This window comes from Chiloscyllium plagiosum, chromosome 27 (genome assembly GCF_004010195.1).
Source record: "Chiloscyllium plagiosum isolate BGI_BamShark_2017 chromosome 27, ASM401019v2, whole genome shotgun sequence".
Lineage (NCBI taxonomy): Eukaryota > Metazoa > Chordata > Chondrichthyes > Orectolobiformes > Hemiscylliidae > Chiloscyllium > Chiloscyllium plagiosum.
In genome coordinates, this window is record NC_057736.1 from 8,080,551 (window position 1) to 8,104,844 (window position 24,294).

General features: G+C 37.3%; 1 protein-coding gene across 17 annotated transcripts in view; it reads left to right on the forward strand.

Annotated features, from left to right (window-relative positions):
- epb41a (erythrocyte membrane protein band 4.1a) overlaps positions 1-24,294 on the forward strand; it is a 213,375-nt gene that overhangs the window by 178,573 nt on the left and 10,508 nt on the right. For 10 of the 17 annotated variants that reach the window (XM_043717312.1, XM_043717315.1, XM_043717314.1 and 7 more), the window contains 2 exons: positions 4,740-4,790; positions 21,749-21,910. The exons of 3 other annotated variants lie outside the window; for them this stretch is intronic. In XM_043717312.1, coding sequence (XP_043573247.1) covers positions 4,740-4,790; positions 21,749-21,910 — 213 coding nt within the window. Of the gene's footprint in view, positions 1-4,739; positions 4,791-15,224; positions 15,299-21,748; positions 21,911-24,294 lie in introns of those variants that run through there. 4 more of the 17 variants (XM_043717320.1, XM_043717324.1, XM_043717328.1 and 1 more) reach the window with 3 other exon arrangements.

Genomic DNA, 24,294 nt, shown 5'->3' on the forward strand with positions numbered 1-24,294 from the left:
CTTTATTGAGAACTAATGAGGTATTGCATCCTTTGCTCACAAAAAAAGGTTATTACCCTAGAATAAGAAATACAATTTTTAAAAATTACTTTAGCAAACCCCTCATATGTAATCCTGAAAAAAAAACAAAATTCTGCTTTTTGGCATAGGAGCTCTTAGTGGACAGCGGGGCATTGGGGTTTCATGGCAAACTGAATAAATTACATGTGCTTCAGCAAGTATTCAAAAAATGAAATTAATACTATTACTATTTGCTTGGAAATATATAACTTGAGAATTGCTGATACACAATATCAGCATGATGTTGGAGTTCTTCATTTTGCACTCCTGAAGACAGAATAACAAGAATACATCATCCCAAAGGGAATATTAATTTATACTGTATGAAAGCGGGGGCTGATTGATTAGCAAATTAATTCTGATTGGTAGAGGCATTGTCATCAAGAATGTTCCAGGGAAGTTAGCTGCCAAACTTCAGTTCAAATTCAAACCAGGAAAGTTGACTCTGCTCCAAGCATTGCTGTGGGGAAAACAACAAGGAATGACTTTTTCAGTGAAAAGATGCAGTGTGTGGTTGGCAGTGTCTTGTGCTTGAATATACATGAATTCTAGAATCTGTAAGTGAGCCACAGTTGTGAACCCAATTGCTAATCTTAATTGTCAGTGTAATTCTTAGCATAATTGTAATTGTTTATCAAGTGTTGTCCAATTGTGGAATCACATCTATTGTTAAACACTATGTTGCGGTTCGCCAGCAAAGGCATTTGAATACAGTTAATATTCTGCCTTTGCAACCAGCCAAAGGGACATGCTGTTAAGTACTATCCACCAGGCTATGGGACATAAGCCCATATTTAGCAACACAGCTACACTGATAATCATATCATGTAATTCATTTGTGTGGTAAGTAGTGCGTTGTGGTTGCACCATGATGTTTGTCACCATCCTTCGCCTATTCCACAATAACATGGAAGTCGTGGTAATGATAAATGGCTTCACCACTCACCTATTCCCTGTTGGGACCAGTGTCAAACAGGGCTGTGTCATTGCCCCAGCACTGTTGTCAATTTACTTTGGTGCAATGCTTCACCTCAACATCAACAAGCCCCCTGCTGAAGTAGAGCTACCTTACAGAACCTGTGGGAAATTATTCAACCTCTGCTGCCTTCAAACCAAACTCAAAGCCACCCCAACCGGTGTCATCATGCTGCAGTTCACAGTGATGCTTGTATATGTGCAGACTTTGAGGACATAATCCTGACCATCATCACATCTTTACAGAGGCATATGAGAACATGGGTCTCACCCTGAACATCCACGAGATGAAGGTCCTCCACAGACCTGGTCTGGCATTATGGCGCAACCCCAATCATCAAAAACCACAGGGAGGCCTCAAGAGAACATTGGCCACATCCACTGCCTCTGTCCTTACAGACAAAGCAGCTATTGATGAAGAGATCCAGCATCACCTCCAGTGTGCTAGTGCAGCCTTTGGCCACCCTAGGGAAAGTGTTCGAGAGCAACAGTATCAGATCTGACACCAAGCTTATGGTTTACAGAGCTGTGGTGGTTCCCGCCCTCCTGTTTGGCTCTGGGATGTGGACTACCTACAGCAGACACCTCAAAGCACTGGAACAGTGCCACCAATACTGTCTGCGCAAGTTCCTGCGAATACGCTGGGAAGAAAAGTGCACCAACACCAGTGTCCTCGACCAGGCTACTATCCCCAGCATCGAGGCACTGACCACCCTTGATTGGCTATGATGGGCTAGGCACGTCTTCCAAGTGACCAAAACAAGGCTCCCCAAGCAGGTGCTGTGCTCCCAGCTCTGAAATGACAGCGAACATCAGATGGACAATGGAATTCCTTCAGTCATACTGAAGGCCTCACTGGTGAAGTGTGACATTCCCATAGACACCTGGGAATCACTGACCCAAAACTATCCAAAGTGGAGGAAGAGTATCCAGGAAGGGGCCGAGAACCTCGAGACTTGCCATCGAGAAAAAATGGAAGCCAAGCGAAAGGAGCATGCTGCCACAAAATGCCCCATCCACCCATTCCCATGACCATCACCAGCCCCAAATATAAAAGAGCCTGTGGTAGCAGTATCAGACTGTACAGCCACCTATGGACTCTCCCTGAGAGTGGAAGAGAGTCATCCTCATCTGCAAGGGACCGCCAATGATGATGAGGCAGACCTGACAATTGCAGACTTAGGCCCATTCACAAGATGACATAATATATAGTGAACAGTGATCTTATCAGGATAGTCATTATCTTGCAGGATCACCTTAATACGCCCTGTTTTGGCATCAAGCCTGCATTGTGAACAAATGATTCTGGCCCTGTTTGCAAGGTTGCCAATGAGTCAGAGCTGAAAATGTGTTGCTGGAAAAGCGCAGCAGGTCAGGCAGCATCCAGGGAACAGGAGAATCGACGTTTCGGGCATAAGCCCTTCTTCAGGCAATGAGTCAGTCTTATTTTGCATGAAACATTTTGGAATCGCAATACATATCTTGAACAGTGCACTAGGAGAGATCCCATTGCAGATTTCTAAACTTGCACATTGAGGAAAGGGAGCTTGTTTGACTGCTTCATTTCCAAGGTGAATTTGAACAAATGACAGCGCGTGTTAAAATGTATATTGAAATTGTATTCTGTCCCGATGAGTGCAAGATGAAAAGCTTCAACAGCATGTCCTTTTTCTTGAGCAGTGAGCAGCAATTTAAAATTATCATGGATTAAAAAAAAAAGTCCTTTTGAGGACATGTCTTTGAAGAATACAATATCCCATTTAGTATGTTGCTTTCCCATGCCTTATTTGGTGTCCAAAGCACTCTTTAAGCTTTTGGCTTCAGTCTAATTTTACTTTGCTCCCTAGAGAGAAAATTATTTGAATATAGTGCAGCAAGTTTGGTCTTTTGAAATCAGTGCCAGTAATTATAGACAGGTTATTTTTCTCCTCTGCTTTGTCTTTAAAACTTATCAAACGTACGCCAAACCCTCATTTTACAATCCTAAATTCAGCATTTTAAAAAAAAATCTGGGTACAAGTCTGGCACTTTCTAATATGACAACTTTATCCAAGTTCGAAGTGTTCAGGGGAGTGGACTTGATGTTATGGATGGGATGGAAACAAGTCCAAAGGGATTTAGAATCTTTGGAATAAGTAAGTGTAGAGCTGGGAAATGACATGATTAACAACCTAGAGAAGAAAGATAAATGTAAATTGCGGGCTGAGTGTAAGATTTTTGAGAGGAGGTAATGAGAGGAGTTTAAAAGGTCAGGGGAAAATGTCTGATGAAGGAAAACTATTGATAATGTGACTGAGCATTGGACCAAAGAGAAGAAGGTATATGGTCAGATTTGGGTTGAAAGTGGGTGTTAGGATGAGTTTGAGAGCTAGAGGTACATAATTGAGAAACTGCCTAATGATGGAAAACTTAAATATCGCTAAAAGAAGGCAAAAATTCATAGCTTCTCATCTTGAACTCGTCAAAGCTAGTACACAAATCAGACATGTAAAAAGGAACACCACTGTATACATCATGAGAAGAGGGTGCCATGTTTGCCTGCAGATACAGCCAGAACAGTTAACTGTCAATTTTAATTCTCCAACGAGGCAAGTGGATTCAGATTGACCAGGGTGGTGTCAAGGGATTCAGCAGACACTGGCTGTTTTTATCACCCTTTTTTTAATGAAAAAGGTGCAATGTATGCACAACTTTCTTTTGCCTTTATCAGACAGGGGCCTGTGTACTTGTAGCTTCTAGCATATTACTATTTCTTAAAAAGTTTTGGAAATGGAGACAAAAGGAACTCTGGTCCAGAGCATCAGCCATCACATGAACACAAATAGGCAGGTAAAGAAGTGGCCTTGTGTTTTAATGGCACTTATGTACAGTTCTCAGGATGACAGCAGACCGTGATTTGCAATGTTCAGGAAAAAGCCAATAATTGCTTGTAATAAGAATGGAATTTAACTTGAGCATTATTCCCAAGACAGCATATAAAGCACATAGAACTTGGCTTAACTTTGTAAACTGTTGAGAATTTGTCTAATACATGTAAGAAATGTGCTGAGAGTTTCAGAGGAAAAATTCCATTCTTGATTCAGATTGAGGTTTATCACGGGTCAAGTAAATTTGAACTGAGGCTGGAGCCAGGGTCAGCCATTTTAACATTAATTTGTAGAAATTTGTTCCCACAAGATATGCTTAACTCTTTGGATTGTTTTGCAGTCATTAATCATGTCATGTGCTGGAGACTGAATAAGCCGAACAGAATTCATCTTGATCAGCACATATTGTCATTCTACCCATTCAATTTTATACGTACCAACATTCAGGTCTTCTCTCTCAGATTGAATTTTGTGTAAATAAACATGCAATGCAAATACAAAATAATGTGACATCCATTAGAAGTTCTTGCCTTTTTAATTTGATTCAAAGAAAAAGTAACCAAAACTTCCAATAACAGTTGATGTGTTTCACGAGATGTAAGCTGTGACGCAGTAGTCACATAATATTTTGACATTTTAAGGAAAATTAAAATGAAAGTGCCGTGTCTACATTGAATTCAATGACTTCCAATCATTATCCATATGTTACATAATGGAGATGTTTTAATGTGTTAGGAAGTCTGCATTCTTAAGTAATCCATAGCTATGTTGCCATTGAGTGCTTACAAGAAAAATGTACTTTAAATCTCTAAAATTACTAACTTTATGTATGTACAGGCCATGGTGATTTCAGGCCTACGCCCTGAAAAGAAGCTTGGTGGGCCAGAGGTAATGTTACAGTTGTGCTGTGATTGCTAATATTTTATTTGCTCAAGCAGATCTCATCAGTGCTGAATTGTATTTTAGTTGCTCAACAACAGACATTAGTTTTTCTACTCTTACAATTCCCAAAACTAACAGGGAAGATTTCCACTGCTGCGGCTTAAGAATGCCTACTAAACAGTGCATGGCTGGTTAAAGGTTGCATGAAGAAATGGCCATATGCTTTCAAAAAAAAACTACCAAAGTGCAAGTGAACCCTGTTTTGTTACAATATTTTCACATTTTATTCTTTTTTTTCCTTTCCTCCTTGTTCCCATCACCCTTGCTGTCATTCCTTTTTAAATTCTGAAGTTTAAAGATAAAAATCCACATAGGAAAATTCCTCAAGCCCAAATCTTCACTACATTTTTTTAATTCCTTCCTCTGCCACATTGTTCCCTTCTTTATGCATACCATTTTTATTTCCAACTTAGTTTTCCATCTTGCATTGTTCATCTCTTTTTCTCTTGGTCTTCTGTCATGAAAGCAGACAAAGAAAATGCCTCTGTTAGTACAGGAAGAAGATAAGATAAAAGGAAAACAGGAAACAACAGGGACTGTATTTACACAAGAAAACAAAGAAGAAAATTCCCAAAGAGTTTCCATTCAGATTCCTGATGACAAGCCTAAAACTAAGCCTTGTCACCTTTATTCTGTTGCACTTCAGCGCCCTCGCATTCCTTTTGTAATGTCATTCCTTCTAGTGTTTGTTCTGACAATTTGGTGGCTTATCTTTGTATGATCACAAATAGGTTTTCATTTGAATCTATAATCTAAACCATGTCAGGCCTTGTTCTTTTTTTGAGCTATATTTTTAAATTCTATATTGTACTGACAAATTCCTTTTTTGAAAAAGATGAAAACCCCTGTCTAATTTATATTCCCTACTTATTACACTTAAAACTGTGTGTTCTCTGTGTTATTTAATTCTGCTATGTTGTGTACACTGCAATCCTTGGAATGATTTTCCTCTTCATTTGTAAACTCTGTATTTGAGCTGTAGCATGCTGTGCTCTTTGTATTAATAACAGTTCTAACTCTTGCCAAAACTGCTTCATATAAATCTTACTGTAGACCTCTTGGCTTAAAGGGTGTTTATCTAATTGCTGTCTCCAAAAGGTTTAAAAAATAGAGACTGCACTTTCTGAATTTATGTCAAACTTAGAATACTTAAGGGAGCTATCCTTCTCATCACTGATGTCACAAATCCCTTTTCAATCTGTGTAACTTGTATGTATTTCGTCCTTCTGGTTTTTACATGGGTAGTTTAGTTTTATATACTATATATATTTACTTTAAAATGGTGCTATGCTATAAATAATCGAACTTCAAGTTTTATTTAATACTTAGAGAAAGATCATTTTGTTCAGCTTTAATTAAGAAAGGCAGATGAACAGCCAAATATTCTTATAATCCTGTGTATGTTTATTGCTCTGACTGCATTTAATCAAATGTCTACCAAAAAAAACCTTTATATTGCTGCTTTAGAATGCTACTAATCCTTAAATTATTTATTGGTATATTACTGTATCAGTATTATTACACTGAGAGTTCCAGTTGATGGTACAGTTTACACATAGAAAAAGTGAGATGTCAAAGTATTTATTCTAGCGAAAAGGATATTTTTGAAATGTTTTGCAGGTTGTTCCCATTATAATTGTAGGTAGATGTATCCACAGAGACAAGAATATTTATTTTGTTTCAGGAGCATTCTTTTTTACTTTTTGAATATGAAGTTATTCTAAATATAGAATATCATTTTGTTTATGAATGATTGTGCTTTTTTTTTTCTGGCCAAATACCTTGGATTCTGCTTCAAAGGTACACTAGGCATACCTAAAAATGAAATGTCAACCTGGGTGAAGCTACTGAAAAGGACGACTTGCATACCAAAAAGCATGAGTAGCAAGTGATAGAGTGAAGTGAGCCCACAAAAAAAGGATTAGATCTCAGTTCTGCAGTCTTGCCACATCCAGTCAAGAATGGTTGGGGACAATTAAACAACTTAATAGAGGAGGAAGCTCTAAAAATATCCCTATCCTCTGGTGGAAAAGTCCATCACAAGAGTGCAAAAGATAAGGCAGAAGCATTCACAGTAATCTTTAGCTAGAAGCTCCAAATTGATCCATCTCAACCTCCTCCAGTAGTCCCGAGTATTACAGATACCAGGCTTTAGACAGTTCGATGCCCTCTATGTGATATCAAGAAATGGTTAGAGACAATGGACACTGCGAAGGCCCTGAAAACATTCTGGCAATCATTCTGAAGGCTTATGCTCTGGAATTGCCACTCCCCTTGCCAAGCTCTTCCAGTACAGTTAAAGCACTGGCATCTACCCAACAATGTGGAGACTTGCTCAGGTTTATTCTCAAACATCAGTAAAGTGATGGAAGGTGTCATCAGTAGTGCTATCAAGCAGCACCTGCTCAACAATAACTACTCAGTGACACCCAGTTTAGGTTCTACCAGGCCCACTCAGTTTCTAACCCTCATTACAACCTTGGTCCAAACATGGATAAAGGAGTTGAATTCAAGAGGTGAGGTGTAAGTGATAGCCCTTACGTCAAGGCTGCATTTGATGGAGTAGCACCCAGGAGCCCCAGCAAAATTGGAATCAGTGGGTATGGGGCAAACTCTCTCCTGTTTGGAGTCAAACGCAAATAACCTTCCAGAAATGTTAGAGGACAGAGGGTCCAGCATGAAGGAGGAACTGTAGGTAATCCTTATTAGTTAGGAAATGATATTGGGGCAATTAATGGGATTAAAAGCTGGTAAGTCCTCAGAGCCTGATGCTCTGCATCCAAGAATACTTGAGTAAGTGGCCCTAGAAATAGTGGGCACCATGGTGATCATTTTCCAGTATTCTATAGACTCTGGAAGAGTTCCAGTGGTCTGGAGAGTAGCTAATGTAACCCCTCTTTTTAAAAACGATGGAGGAGAAAACACTGGGAATTATAGGCCAGTTAGCCTGGTGTTGGTGGTGGGGAAAATGCTGGAATAATTGAGGATGTAATAACTGAGCATTTGGTAAGCAGTGACAGGATCGGTCCATGTCAGCATGGATTCACTTAAGGGAAATCATGCTTTACAAATCTTATGGAATTTTTTTGAAGATGTGACCAGTAGAGTAGACAGGGGTGCATCAGTGGATGTTGTGTATCTGGACTTTCAAAAGGCTTTTGACAAAGTCCCATGTAAAAGACTATATAATAAGCAAAATTAAAGTTCATGATATTGGAGGTATTGTATTGATATGGATAGACAACCGGTTGGCAGACAGGAAGCAGAGTTGGAATAAACAGGTCCTTTTCAGACTGGCAGGTAGTGATGAATGGGTAATACTGGGTCCCCAGCTGGTTCACAATATAATTAACGATTTGGACAAAGGAATTGAATGCAATATCTCCAAGTTTGTAAACGACACTAAGCTGGACGACAGTGTGTGCTGTGAGGATGCTAAGAGGTTGCATGGTGACTTGGATAGACTGGCTGAGTGGGCAGATATTTGGCAAGTGCAATATAATGTGGATAAATGTAGGTTATGCACTTCAGTGGCAGGAAAACAAAATCTGAATCTGAATGGTGGCAGTTTAGGAAAAGATGAGGTGCATTGAGATCTGGGTGTCATAGTTGAACAGTCACTGAAGGTTGGCATGCATGTGCAGCAGGTGGTGAAGAAAGCTAATGGCATACTAATGGCCTTCATACTAAGAAGATTTGAGTAGGGATGTCTTCCTGCAGTTGTACAGGGTCTTGGTGAGGCCACACCTTGAGTATTGTGCACAATTTTGGTCTCCTAGTCTGAGGAAGGACATTTTGCTGTTGAGGGAGTCCAGCAAAGGTTCACCAGACTGATTCCCAGGTTGGTAGGACTGACATATGAAGAAAGGTACTCACTTGAATTTAGAAGAATGAGGGGGAATGTCCAAAGAAACATATAAAATTCTGATGGGTCTGCACAAGCTAGATGAGAGAAGTACGTTCCTGACATTGGGGGAATCAGAACTAGTGGTAACAATCTAAGAATAAGGGATAAGCTATTCAGGATTGAGATGAGGAAGAATTTTTTTTGATAATATTCCCGAGAAGACCCTTGGGTTTTACCACATCAAATATGTGTAACTGCAAATTGCTTAGTGACTGAGAGGGTTGCTTGACTGATAGTAATTAGATGGGGTGGTTGATTGCTGAGTATTTGAGGGAAGAAGGTGAAAGATGGATAATGATTGTGTGTAGGATGCATGATATTGTAGGTGGGCAGTTTTCATTTTCCAGAATATTTCTACTTGGCTATATTCATGATTGTGAGTTTTGAGAGGTGGTGAATTAGAAGTTTACATCTGATAGATAAAGTTAAAAATCACACAACACCAGATTATAGTCCAACAGGTTTAATTGGAAGCACACTAGCTTTCGGAGTGACGCTCCTTCATCAGGTGATTGTGGAAGGCTCGATCGTAACACAGAATTTATAGCAAAAATTTGCAGTGTGATGTATCTGAAATTATACATTGAAGAATTGATTATCTGTTAAGCCTTTCATCTGTTAGAATACAGTGATAGTTTCACTTCTTTCATGTGTAAATCACAAAACCCTTTTTTTTAAAGTTGCATTCTCGGGTTAGCTGTTAACAATGGTGATAGCTAGACAATATGTTGAAGGTGTTAGCCCCCTGTGTTCTCTGTCTATGACCTGATGTTTAGATTGATTCCAATCTAAAAAGTGAAATAACAGAGTTTTACATAAATTCATGCAGCTTTTGCGCTCAGAGTTCTATATGAATCTATGTCGGTTGTGGAAGGATCCTTTGGGGCCCTGGACGGAGGTGAGGGGCGAAGATTTTACACCTCTTTCGGTGGCAAGGGAAGTTCCCAAGAGTGGAGGGTGGGTTTGTGGGGGCGTAGACCTAACGAGTGAATCGCGGAGAAAATAGTCTCTGTGCAATGCTGAAACGGGTGGGGAGGGAAATAAATCTCTGGTGGTAGGGTCTGACTGTATGTGGCGAAAATGGTATATGATGATGGATTGTACCCAGAGATTGTGGAATGGAAAGATAAGGACCAGGGAGTTCTATCCTTATTGTGGTTGGAGCTGTGGGGTTCAAGGGTGGAGGTACAAGAAGACAATGTTGGCTGAGTCACATGAGTACCTGCCATGTACACGGTGGGAGGTGTTCCCACGCGTAATAGTGGTATCTATGTCCACAATCTGACACGTTTTGCAGCGTCCACCATGACAGGGTTGTATGGAGTTGTCCTGAGAGCTGCCCAGCTCTCTCAATCTAAACATCAGGTCATAGACAGAGAACACAGGGGGCCAACACCTTTAACATATTGTCTAGCTATCACCATTGTTAACAGCTAACCCGAGAATGCATCTTTTTTTAAAAAAAAGAGTTTTGTGATTTACACATGAAAGAAGTGAAACTATCACTGTATTCTAACAGATGAAAGGCTTAACAGACAATCAATTCTTCAATGTATAATTTCAGATACATCACACTGCAAATTTTTGCTATAAATTCTGTGTTACAATCGAGCCCTCCACAATCACCTGATGAAGGAGCGTCACTCCGAAAGCTAGTGTGCTTCCAATTAAACCTGTTGGACTATAACCTGGTGTTGTGTGATTTTTAACTTTGTACACCCCAGTCCAACACCGGCATCTCCGAATCTGATAGATAGATTTCCTTTTATTCATCTCTGTGATATAACAAAAGAGCAAACGAACTGTCAATTTAGGACCCTCAGTAAGAATTTAAATTTAGTCAAGATCTCTTCTGCAAACCAAAATAAATAATAAGCTTCAAACATATAATGCTGTTAATTGAATATGACTACTATTGTAAATTATGTCCCTCCTTTACTAAACTGTATTGCATGTATTTTTTGCATGGTCCCCAAGAAAATGCTGGATTAATTTTATTAACACACTTGGTATTGAAAGATGTAGATTTAAACAAGCCATTTTTAGCCTAACTCGGCCTTTATTTTTATTCCCTCACAGAATGTGACCCTAACTGGCTATACCAGCATTTATTGCCCTAATTTCCCTTCTAAAATGCCATGCTCCATTTGGTGTTGGCAAGCCCACAGTGCTGTTAGGAAAGGGGTTCCAATGACCCAGTGATAATGACAAAGACTGTGTTATAGTTCCAAATCAAGATGGTGTGTGGCTTGCAGATAGTGGTGTTCCCATTGCATCCACTGCTCTTGTCCTCCTTGGTCGCAGTGAGACATTAAAGTTTTCATTTGCTGTGCTGACCTGGAAGAAGTTGAGTGGCTTGGGGACAGGGTGGGATGTCAATGTAAATTCACTTACATTCTGCCTGTAGTACATTGTCATCCCTTGCCATTCAGAGCCATTTGCATCATCATCACCACCTATTCAGAAGTCAGTTGGAACATTTCAGTTGAAATTCTGATTGCATCCTACAGTTACAAAAAAATACAATTCACACCAGATCTGGCCAGAAGGGATGATTTGCTTTGCATTGTTTCTAGAGATGATGTGATCACTGCATTGTGTTTTGAGTGGCGAGTGACTGGAGGGTTGTCTTGTGGGCATTACTAACTGTAATATAAAGAATTTGTATAAAGGAAGGACTGTTTCCTTTGTTCAGAGAGCTTCCCTGGACATGCTTTGCAAGCATGGCGAAGAGTGTTCAGGGTTTCTCCAAAGCTTGAACTGTGCTTAATACATTTTGCTTGTTCACAGAAGTTGGCATGTTGCAGTTGCATCAAGTGTGTAAGAATCTCAGAAAAAAGAACTTAACAGCAGAAGTCACAGATTTGGAAGATGCTGTTGAGGGAGCCTTAGTCAGTTGCTGCAGTGGATTTTGTAAATGGTATGCACTGCTGCCAGTGTGCATTGTTGGTAGAGGGAGGGAATTCTTAAAATGGTGAATTAGGTGTCAATTAAGCAGGATATCTTGTCTTGGATGGCGTTGAGTTTCTTGAGTATTGTTGGAACTGTAGTCATCCAGACAAATGGACAGCATTCAAACATATGTCTGACTTGTGCTTTGTGGATGGTGGATAGGCATTAGGGAATTAGGAAGTAAGCAGAATTCCTAGCTTCTGACCTGTACATGTAGTCATTATTTAATATGGCTGGTCCTGTTCAGTTCTTAGTCAATGGTAACCCCCATAATGTTGACAGTGTTGATATTGACCCAGAGTACATTTTGCTCAAAAACAAGTATGAACCTTAAAGGAGCATGCTGTTAACTGGATGCAGTTATATAGGGTGCTCTGGAATGTGTGCTTTTTATTTCTAGTCATGAATTTTCTATGTGTTCAAAATGATGTAGACATTTACCCTTTAGAAAGGAAGAGACCAGGACATGGGTAGAGTGCAAGATGTCGGACACATAAAGGCTGATTCAAGTTTTTCATTCATTCATGAGTCATAGGCATCATTGGCTGGGTCGGCATTTATTTCCTATCCCAGTTGCCCTTGAGAAGATGGTGGTGAGCTGCCTTCTTGAACAGTTGCAGTCCATGTGCTGGAGGCACAAGCCAATGTTATCAGGGAGGGGATATAAGATGAAAAGTTGGTTCAAATGTATTTTAAGAAAGTGATTGGGGAAATTGCTCTTTATTCATAAAGAAAAAATAGTTACACACTATTTTGGCCTATTCAGTCATACCTCGTGCAGAATACTTCAAACTATAACTTGTAACTAACCCCTCTGTAACAAGTTATACTTTATGAGGTCATACTAACTGCAAAAAAGAATTAATGTCTTACTTTAGTTTGACTGTCTCAATTTGCTGTGATACTGAATTCACCAGCTTTTATTCTGTTGTTTGTTTAGTATAAATAAGATTCTTTTGAAGAAGGGTAGATTTGCAGAAAAATTTAGTGGATTTCCCTGCTCAACATATCTGTAGGTAGACCGGAAGAAAATCAACATTTTATGCAATAGCTGCTGTAATTAGAAGGGCTTTGGCATTATGTAGGTTTTTTTTTAATGTTGGAAATTGTTCAACAAATATAGTTGTGCTCCAGATTAAGTTGCCAATTAAGTTACCATATGTTCAAAAACTGAGTTCGAATATAAGAGTGTAAGAGCTGGAGACAGTATTGCTGAAGTACGAGCAAACAAAATATCAGGATGCAATGCGCAAGCACAGTGCGCTGGTCATTTCTTATTACAGAAATATCTACCAAAGTTGCTTAATATTAGAAGTATTCTTTGCAAGACGGTGGATCAAATCATGTTATTTATTACATTGAGATTCCTGGGTAGTTGATTTTCAAAGCTAATATAGCACAGTCAATTAAATAATTTAGGAGTAATGAACCACTGAGCTGCCAAACTTGAGATATTTTTGTAAAACAAAGAACTGTGGAAGTCTGAAACAAAAACATAAATTGCTGAGGAAACGCAACAGATCTGGTGGCATCAGAGAGAGAAATCAAAGAAATTGTTTTGGATCTAGTGACCGTTCTTCTGAACTAGTAGTAGCTAGGAATAGGCAGTAGATATGGTGACGACGGAGGTTGGCTTTGGCGGGGTAAACAAGTAAATGAGAAATGGAGATGGAGCTCAGAGAGAGAGGAAAACAGTTAGGCAGACAACGGAATGGATAATGGTAAGCCAAGGAGAAAGGTTCCTGTTTAGCAGCTTTTCTAAGTTGGTGGCAATTCAAAGCCAACCAATTTTTACCCACTCATAGTCCCATTAGCAGCTTTTTTTCTCCCTGGGTTCTCATTATCCATCCCTTTGTCTGTCTTTCTGTCCATCTGGGTTCCTCTCCATCTATCACTTCTTTAACACCCCCATCCACTGACTTCAGCATTTATGCCACATGTTCTAGTTACTATTAGTTCTGAGGAAGAGAAGCTAGACCCAAAACTTCAACTTTGCTTTCTCTCCATTGATGCTGCCAAACCTGCTGAGTTTCTCCAGCAGTTTCTGTCTGATATTTTAGACTCTTCAAGTTCTGAATTTCTTTGTTGACTTGCAGAATGTAACTGACGTACAGCATCTATAAAATGTGTTCCATAATCTATAAGGCTGAATAAGTTGTAAAAATCATTCAACCTATTTGTCTATATCAGTATTTGTGGGACAAATTGTCAAATGTCAGAGTACGATTAGCTAGTGAGTGTTACTATGATAGTGAAAGGAATAAAAAAATTGTCATTAGGTTCGTATTCCAGACAATAAAATAAATAATGTGAAAAGACTCTTAACATGAGACCATGTTATAACCTAAATATAAATGTTTTCCTTGATTCTTTTGAGATGTGGATGTTGCTAGTTGAACTAACATTTGATACCTATCCCTATTTGGTCTTGACCTGAATGAAATGGCCAAGCAAGCCAAATTGAAAGTCAACTATATTGTTTGGGTCTGGAGTTAAATTTAGGCCAGACCAGAAAGTTGGCAAATTCCTTTTCCCTAAAAGACAGTAGTGCACCAGATGGATGTTTACAATACTTAATGATAATCATTAGAGTCTCCATTATTAAAGCTAGCTTTATAGTCCAGATTTATTGTTTGAATGTAAAGCTACCATGGTGGAATTTGAATCCATGCTCCTAAAACATTAGGCTGGGCCTCTAAAGTTTATCCCTGGAAGGGAGAACAGCACAAATCTCTGTGAAAAACTTGCATGAGTATTCCTTGTAAGTGTCTTCATCCCTCGTTTACCCCTCACCCTACTAGTTTTCAACATTAACAAATAGGTGTTTCAATGATGGCAGATTCAGCAATCCAGCATTCATTGAATTTATAGATCCTGGAATATAGATTGCACTAAGGATGTTTGAGAGGGGGTTAGTACTGCAGAGCAGGATGCATATATATAATAACTGAAGTTATGTCTAGAAGGAAAATGCTAGGGGCCTGAGGAGAAGAGAGAAAATAGTTTATGATGATCTCTATTTTGCGGTAATAAAAGTGAGTTAGTCAGCAAAGTATATATTTTGTGACTTGGTTGTTAAGAGAACACTTATAGTAATTTATTTCCAGATAAAAGTTTAGCAATTTGCATTTGCTTTTAATTTTAAATATTTAGACTGATTCTCATAATGGTCAAGAGGCTTATCCAGAATTTGAAAGTTAAAATATACCTGAGACTGCCTAACATCACAAGATGTACTATCAGGACACTAACAACTCCTGTTTTCTCAAAACTTTATTTTCCTCTTCCAATAATCATTAAGAAATAATCAGTTTATGACTTTGATTTGTGTTTGAGCCTTTTACTTGTATCCTGTTGATTCCAGATAACAGTATATAAATAATTTGCAAAGATATTATCTTGATTTATAGATGCGGAATGGTACTATGGAATTTCCATATCAAATATTTTTTTAGATAAGCAGATTTCCAGACCCAACTACATTAATTTAGAATAAATTTGCAATATGTTTTATCTTTCAGAATGAGACAGTACACAAATAAACCCTTTCAGTGGAGCTTTGTATGTGCCTGGGTTTCTCTTGTACATATGTAAGAAAAATAAACATGTGAAAACCCGATTGCAGCCTTATTGTTTTCTTTTGAACTGTGCTGATAGTAAACAAAGCTTAAAAAGTGTATTGATTTATTTTACACAGTTGACTGTTACCAAGTCAGTATGGTGTAATCATGCACTGTTAGGGTCATTTATGAAAAATAAGTAAAACCAGTATACCGCAGGAATAAGTTAAATTAAACAGATTATTCCAATGACCACTTAAATCTTCAGGGAAAACTTTCTTAAACAAGTTACTTTGCCCAAGATTGAATGATAATATGTAACTTTTTTATGTTTTTAATTGTGAAGGAGAAAGTAGTAAAATTAGTGCTTTCTTTTGCACATGGACATTTTTATTTCTATTGAATCTTTCATAGTCATCATTTCACCCTGAAACTTTATCTGGATTATTTACATCAACAGATTTTCTCTGAAAGTTTAGGAGGCCAATGGAATCAATTAATTAGTGAAACAAATTTACAGTAGATTGGAAACATTGGATATAAAGTGGAGTAGTCTAGACATTAAGCTTATAAGTGAACTGTAAAGTTTAAAATAAATGTTAAATATTGCTGTATGTTCTTTGAACAGTTTATTGTATGAATTTTCTACATTAGCTTCAGTTGTTTGGCAGTAACTCAGAAACAAGCTGGGAAAAGGATGGCAGAGTGGCATCCTATATGTTTGTTGAGATGGTTGGGGGGTGTTGGGTTAGTGTGGTTTGTTCAAACCTTAAAATCAATTTGATAATTAGACTGTAGTGCGCAGTCTAGTTGATGCCTCAATGAGAGAGCATTCTGTAGAAATATAGATGCCTGTTTTTAATATAGAAATGTCTTAGTGACCACAGTTTAATCATAATGACTAAAGAGTATTTTATGTTAAATCAATTGTAAATACATATAGGCAGATGATAATACACCAACTTAAATCTGGAAGAAAATAATGTGTATTTCCACTAGTCTGTAAATGATCAAATTTTATTAACTGTTCAATCATAATTTTTGAACAGCTGTAAACTATTGTGCAGTTAATGTTCTGATCTGAGAGTACAGACATTCCACTCTTTCTCACTATTATATACTTGTTTTCAATAAAGAAGTTGCTCTAGAGTGCAAAGTGACACAAACAGGTAGTACTTGCAATACAGAGAAATGACATTGTGAGAATAAAAGGTACACATTTTGAAAGTGAAAAATGTTATTTACCAAAAATCCTAAATGGTTGTACTTCGCTATATTTAAAATCATTTTAATGATCATTTGTTGTAATGCAAACATCAGTCTGTTGAAATGTTAGACTATTGGGTAGAGTTAATTCTTGTTATTTAAGACAGCCTCTTATGGAAAAATAAAAACATAGTAAATAAAGCTAAGCATTTGGATTGGAGTTCTATTAAAATCAATTGGAGCTTTCTCCCTTGAAATAGATAAAACTAATCTTTATGATAAGTATTTCCTAAATCTTAATTGAATCTTTGAATTATTATTTTATAAGTTACTTGATTTCAGTCTCTAAAGAAGACTTTTGTAATGCTAGTAATCCAAAAGAGAAAGTGAGGATTGCAGATGCCCAAGAGTCACAGTCGAAAAGTGGGGCGCTGGAAAAGCACAGCAGGTCAGGCAGCATCCGAAGAGCAGGAGAGTCGACATTTTGGGCATAAGCCCTTCATCAGGAATGGTTGAGATTGTTGGAGTTAGTTTGATTTGTTCACACCTTAAAATCAAATTGATGATTAGACTTAAGTGTGCAGTCTACTTGATGTCTCGTGAGAAAGAGTATCCTGTAGAAATGTGAAGGCTTGTTGTTAAGATAGAAATTTCTTAGAGTGACCACAGTTTAATCATAATGACTGAAGCATATTTTATATTAAATCAATTATAAATACATATAGGTGGCGATAGCACACCAACTTAAATCTGGAAGAAAACAATGTGCAGTTCCACTAGTCAAATAGTCTATAAATGATCAATTTTTACTGACTGTTCAACCAGAATTCCTGATGAAGGACTTATGCCTGAAATGTTGACTCTCCTGCTCCTCGGATGCTGCCTGACCTGTTGTGCTTTTCCAGCGCCACACTTTTCGACTCCAGAGTCAAAGTGTTTGCTTCTTCTAGTATTATTAAAGATTTCTGGCCTAATTTCTCAACAAGCTATAATACAGTTGGCAATGAGCCCTGTAAGAATTAAAGAGTTTTGTACAATTCTTACGTTTTATCAAACTTTTTGCTGGGCTGTATTTGATTATATGCCATATCAATGTGTTTCAATTCAGGTCAGTTCTGCCATACTTTGATTTTGCCTCTGTCAGTGCAGCTAACTAGAACATTTAAAGAACCAAAAATGTGATTTGCCCTAATCAGTCCCTGTTTACTTTGGGAGACTGAAACATTAACTTGTACCACACTCCTTCAATAAAATCTTCTGGATTTTTGTAAGTTATACACCTATTTTATAGGATGACTGTGGATCTTTTATTTTGTGGTCGTTAAATTTATGTAGCATTATTACCTGCTAACCAGATGCAATCGAAAGTTGCCTGCAGCTGAGATTATATTCTGTATCATATGAGCTAAATGATATGTGTTGATCTTTGGTTGCACCTCAAGATTTTTGAATGGATAAAACAAAATTTCATTTATAGCCGTTTAACTCAGTCCATTCTGAAATTTGCCTTCTAATAAATAAAAATATACATTGTCTATATTTTCTGAAAATGTTTTGCAGTGAAACAATATTTGAAGCATGCCTAAGATTTTTGTAGTAGTAATTGGATTTATTACCGTGAACCAAAAATCATTATACTTCATACAGAAAAATTGCCACATATGAAAGGTCTTTCAATTTGTATATTGATTTCTAACAACCTTGGACAGGGTTGTAATTCACCTCAGCTGTCCATTATTTACAAACATAAAAATATATTTATTACTATCCATTTCTAAAAATAATATAATTGATGAGTTGTAGAGTCCATCAAAGCATACCAGTTATTTCTGTAGAGTTTTTATAACTGCCTTATCTGCTCCTAATGTTTATATTTTCTGCTGCAAAAGGATAGTTTGAACTCCATTCCTTGAAGAGATTCCAAATGAAAAATGAAGGGAGGAAAGTATTTATATGAATTTTCTGCAAATTAATGTCTGGACTAAATTACTATGGTGAATTTATACAATATGTAACAAATTAATTTTGTTTACATGCTTTCTAACTAAGTACTTTGCTGTAGCATTCCTCCTCTATACTTTCGTTATGTTCAATACCCAACAGTTGAAACTACAGTTGTTACTGGTGAGTGCTCCTAAGTGCTGTATGCAGTGCAGTTTTATATTTAATTTTTTGGCTTTGTAGCTGACACCTTGGCTGTAAAGATATAAATGAGCAGTGATTTGTTTTTGCTTTGATTGGAGATAATAGGCACAGTAACCTTGTCTTGATCTACTTAGACAGCTGTTCAAGATGTTTAAACAAAACTTGTATTTTATATGCTTGGGGCACTTATGCATAAACTTTGTGCAGAATTACTATGCAGAAAGGTTTTCTTTAGTATTGTGGATTTATGTACAAGTATGTTGTAAGCATACTGCATTTTTAACAATTTATATTGTAGTGTACTGCCTGTTTTAAAATGGTTTAGTTTGGGCAGAATGATTTAATTATATCATTCGTATAATTGACTTTAGAGAAGAGCATCAGGTTTTAAGCCAGGTACCCCGAGCAGGAAGACTTGATATTTTAATTCTCTTCTCCTTTCATAGTTAAATGGAGCTATGATTTTCAATTTGTAGATAACTTTGCAAAACTGCTGTCTATGTAGGTCAAGGAAGAGCCTCTACTTTGATTTGGAATGGTTTGTTTTCTTTTCCCACTGAACTTGAACTAATGGCAGAGTTTTGCCAAGTAGCATCACATTCAGCTTGCTCCATTGCATCTCTGAATCCAGTTTTGAGACCTTTACCTTGGTTGAAACTTATTTAATTATTCAAAGTAGAAAGATCATCAAAAGAACTTCAGGTTGTCAATTATTTTCCCAAGAAGGATTAAAATACTTGTGAAATTGCAAGGTGTCCATCTGAATGATGAGTTTTTAGACACATAAGCAAATATTGGTTTGGTCAAATATTTGGAGAGTTTACACAACTCTATAATATCGCTTTGCCCTATGTACATGTTTTCTGTTGTACTGAATGTCAAAAATTTGATTATGGAATGCATTCCACAGTACTAAGTTTCTTTTGTAGGCAGAAAATGTCATTGATAACAGATGACCTTTTATTTTAATGCTTTGAGCATAAAATGTGTGGTTGATGTAGTTGGTAGCAGTTTGTTTTAATTATATCAGCACTGTCAGAGGAGCAAGATTGGCCAGATAAATGCAAAATTGATTTAGACTAGCCTGTTAATGCTTCAAATTATTTTATGTATTTTGACAGTTATTTCTTCCCGTCCTAGTGTAGGGATTTCTATAGTATATTATGTCATTTAAGAATGACAAAATGTAAAACTTAATAGGCTTTGTGGTTTACCTAGTTAGCAGTCAACCTGATTGTGGAAAATACCAGCAAATTAAAAGTTGCTGTCATATGATTTCACTAAATTCTAGTCTGGAAACAAATGCCAAACAGGTTTAGGAATATTGAAAATAGGAGCAGGAATAGGCCAGTCAGCCCATCAAGCCTATTGCACCAATGAGACAGATCATCTACCTCTGTCATTTTTTCCCACCATCCCAATATCCCTTACTATCCTTATTATCTTGATGAAATCCAGTATTCTGTCTATAATACAATCTGATAATGAGCTGTTTTATAGATTAATGCAAAATTTGATCAATATTTATAAAACTGCTGGAAGAATATCCGATAACTCTTCAATGGTAGAACATCTTAATTCTCTAAATCATTATTCTTCCTTTATTTTCTAAAATTATCGCTTGTGGTCAACTTCTTGTCCAAACTATTTCCTATTGAACTTTATTGACATTACTTAAATAAAATCACTGTTTTAAAAAAAATTCTTAAGATGTAGTATCAGTTGGACTCTCAAAAGCAAATTTTACTGTTTATTTGTTTGATATTCCTGCAGTATTTTTCGTTTCAGAATGATCATTTCAAGATGTCTTCTATTATGTGCAGCCTACCTCAAATCAGTTGTAACTATAGTAATTCCAGAAGCTAGACTAGGAGGCTACTTGTGCTTTGCATTAATTTTTTAAATTTAAAAGTTCGATGTGCAGGTGTGATTTTGAAATAAGAGTCCAGTGTGTTTCAACATTCAGTATTATAGTACCCGCACTGTAGTCAGTAGAGGTTTGAAATATTGACCCTTGTAGATATGCGAAAATCAATTTTATGGGCACCCAAGTATTTTAAACCCTATTATGGTGTATGTTTACCCAACATAAAGCAAAAATGCACTTTATATTGCTTTCTGCAGAAGGTTTGTAATTTGATCCATTTCACAGCATGCCTGCCTGTTATATGGATGTTCTTTTAAGCTGCAGTATCTCTTTGCCAGCAAATATTAGCGCTAATCAACAAAATACTTCCAACCAACTGATTTAGAAATAGAACCTTCAGTAAATTGGCTTAACAATATAGATGAATAAAACAATGTCACCATCAAATTAGCCCGAAAATTCGGAAAGGGATACTGAAGCTTCAGAAATTCTGTCTAGTTCATCTATTTGTTTTTGGACCTAAAAAATTTATTTTGTTGAAGATTAAAGGACCTTCTAGGGGGCATGAACTAAAATAGCTATTTATTCCAAAACCAAATGTTACACTTATCAGTTTTATAATTATACAGTATCTTTATTGCATCTGGAAAGGAGTCTGCCGAGTCATAAATGATGCATATTTAAACTCTAGAATCTGCTCAGTTACGTAATCAAATAATGTTCATATTTTATTGATTTTGTGACATTCTCTTCTAGTGAGCAAGTTGCAACCAAGCCTTTTCAAAAGAAGGGAAGGAAGTGAAAAGCATGTCTTGTTTCAGTATTGCTATTATTTAACCTTTAAAATTGCAGCAACCGCCCTTAAGATATCTGAACTTCGCTAGTTCTGATTTCTTGAATATCTCTGATTTGTTATTGCTTCACCATTGATGGCTGTCTTCAGCTGCTGAGGCCCTAAGCTCCAAGACACTTTCCCAACACCTATCCTCTTTTTCCTTATCTCTCTCCTCCTTTAAAATGCTCTTTAAACCTACCTCTTTGACTAAGCTTTTGATCATCTCTCTTTATATCTCCTTATGTAATTTGGTATCAAACTTTGTATGATAACAGTCCTGTGAAGTGTTTTGGGGCTTTTCATGATATTAAAGGCACTGTTTAAATACAAGTTGATGTTTCTATGGAATTAATCACTCTTTCTGATATCTATAGCTGACCTTATTACTTTGTCTTCCTTTTTTTTCCCCACTCTTTCCTGCTGACTTCCTAGAAATTAATAGAAAGCCTATATGGACATTTGCGTACCAATGAAAAACCAACAATACTCCAGGCAACCTACTTCCCGTATGCGACACCTAAGAAGACCATACGTGAAGGACAGAAACAGACTTCAAATAAATCTGCTTTGCTTTCCTCTAGTTCACACCTTCAGGTGCTTTATATATGTTTCGTTCTTTCAGTATCTTTCTTTTCAATGCCTCTTGCTATCACACATTCTCAGCAGTTGGTACTTCGTAATTACTTTTCACCATAACATTCAGTCGTTTTGAAAAATAGCACAGTTCCTATGAAGGCAGTGTTTCAGGTGTCTGAGGCACTGCTTTCTCCCCACCTTGTAAAGGTGTGAGTGGATATGCAAGACTGATCTTTCTCCCATGAAATGAAAATGCTACGCAAAAACTAATGGCTAGAGACCCTAATTGAAAATAGTTATAACTCAGCAAATTCAAATATCCATTAAAAGTTGGAATTTTAATATGTAACTATTAGGTTGCAGCATTAATATGCATAACTTTTGTTTTGCTAAGTTTTTACACGTAATATAGCTGTTGTCAAACTTGTACCCATGGTCAGTCTGTCATTGGTTGTATGAACGGTTAAATATTGTTGCAGGATTGAACCTTGTATTACATCTGAATGGAAATGACCTCCCAATTTTTTCAGAAATATAACTTCTTTTACAGTGATTTTAAAAAAAAACTCAACTGCTTTCAAAAGCTTCCTGTAGGAAGCCTTAACATAGAGAAGTTCTAAACTGCGTAGATTCCTTGTTAGATATTTTCTGAGACATCTTTCATATTGTTTCTCCTCCACTGGGGTTTGGTATTTATTAAGTCCTCTTGCTTGATATTTATTGCATTTATTTGGGTGCAAATTCTGAAGAGGGCTACAGGCTACACAATATGAATATTAATAAAATGTTGTGTTTGAGATTAATGATGGTGGATGTTGGCATGGTTTCATGAATTCCTTTCATTAGGAAAGTATATTGCTTCCATTGCTTTCTTTAATATTTTATCTGTAAAATGTATCCCTTGGTCTGATTTTGAAGTTCACACAACATACAAAATGTCAGAATTTGAACCTCAAAATAAATAATAAATTGAAGTGAGAAAAGGCTATCCACCACCTTGAGACTGCACTGCTGTTCAACACGAATACGATATGACAGGCCTTAAAACCACTTTCCTCCCTGTCCTCCATAACCTTTGACTCCTTCATCAATGAAAAGTCTTTCTAACTCTGCTTTGAATACATTCAATGGCCCAGCTTCCACTGCTGCCTGGGGAAGAGAATTCCAAACATTAGTGACCCTTTGAAATAAAGATCTGCATTTTATTTGCCTTCCCTATTACCCTCTGAACTTGAATACTAGCTTTTTGTGACAAGGACTCCCACATTCCTCTGTTCTGTAGCTCTCTGCAGTTATTCTCCATTTAAATTACATTCAACTCTCCTGTTCTTCCTGCATAACCTTACATTTCACTGTACTTCATTCCATCTGCCAATTGTTTTGACCACTTGCTTAACTTGTCTAAATCCCTCTGCAGGTTCTTTGTTATCCTCACCACTTGTCTTCCTCCTATTTTTCATGTGCGCAAGACATTATACTATATAGTATATTTGCTTTCCTCATCCAAGGCATTAATATTTATTGTAAATAATTGTGGCCCCAGCACACTAGTTACATCCTGAAAATGCCTCGCTTATCTCAGTTTTTTGTTTTATAGAAGTTAATTGCCTCTCTAATTAATGAGTTTTGAGAAGATTTGTAGCTCAGGTTGAGGTTCTGGATGTTGATTTGCTCACTGAGCTGGGAGGTTCATTTCCAGACGTTATGTCACCCTACTAGGTAACATCTTCAGTGGGCCTCAGGCAAAGCAGTGTACATGATTCCTGGGTTTCTTTGGGTTGGTGATGTCATTTCCTGTTATTTTTCTCAGGGGGTGATGGATGGGGTCTGACTCAATGTGTTTGTTGATAGAGTTCCAGTTGGAATGCCATGCTTCGAGGAATTCTTGTGCATGTCTCTGTTTGGCTTGTCCTAAGATGGATGTGTTGTCCCAATCTAAGTGTTGTCCTTCCTTGTCTGTATGTAAGGATACTAGTGAGAGAGGGTCATGTCATTTTGTGGCAAGTTGGTATTCATGTATCCTGGTGGCTAGTTTTCTGCCTGTTTGTTCAATGTAGTGTTTGTTACAGTTCTTGCACGGTATTTTGTGAATGACATTAGTTTTGCTTTTTGTCTGTATAGGATCTTTGAAGTTCATTAGCTGCTGTTTTAGTGTGTTGGTGGGTTTGTGGGCTACCATGATGCCAAGGGGTCGGAGTAGTCTGGCAGTCATTTCTGAGATGCCTTTGATGTAGGGAAGAGTGGCTAGGGTTTCTGAACGTGTCTTGTCTGCTTGTTTGGGTTTGTTGCTGAGAAGTCAGCGGACTGTGTTCATTGGGTACCCATTCTTTTTGAACACAGGGTATAGGTGCTTTTCCTCTGCCCTTCGTGGTTCCTCTGTGCTGCAGTGTGTGTTGGCTCAT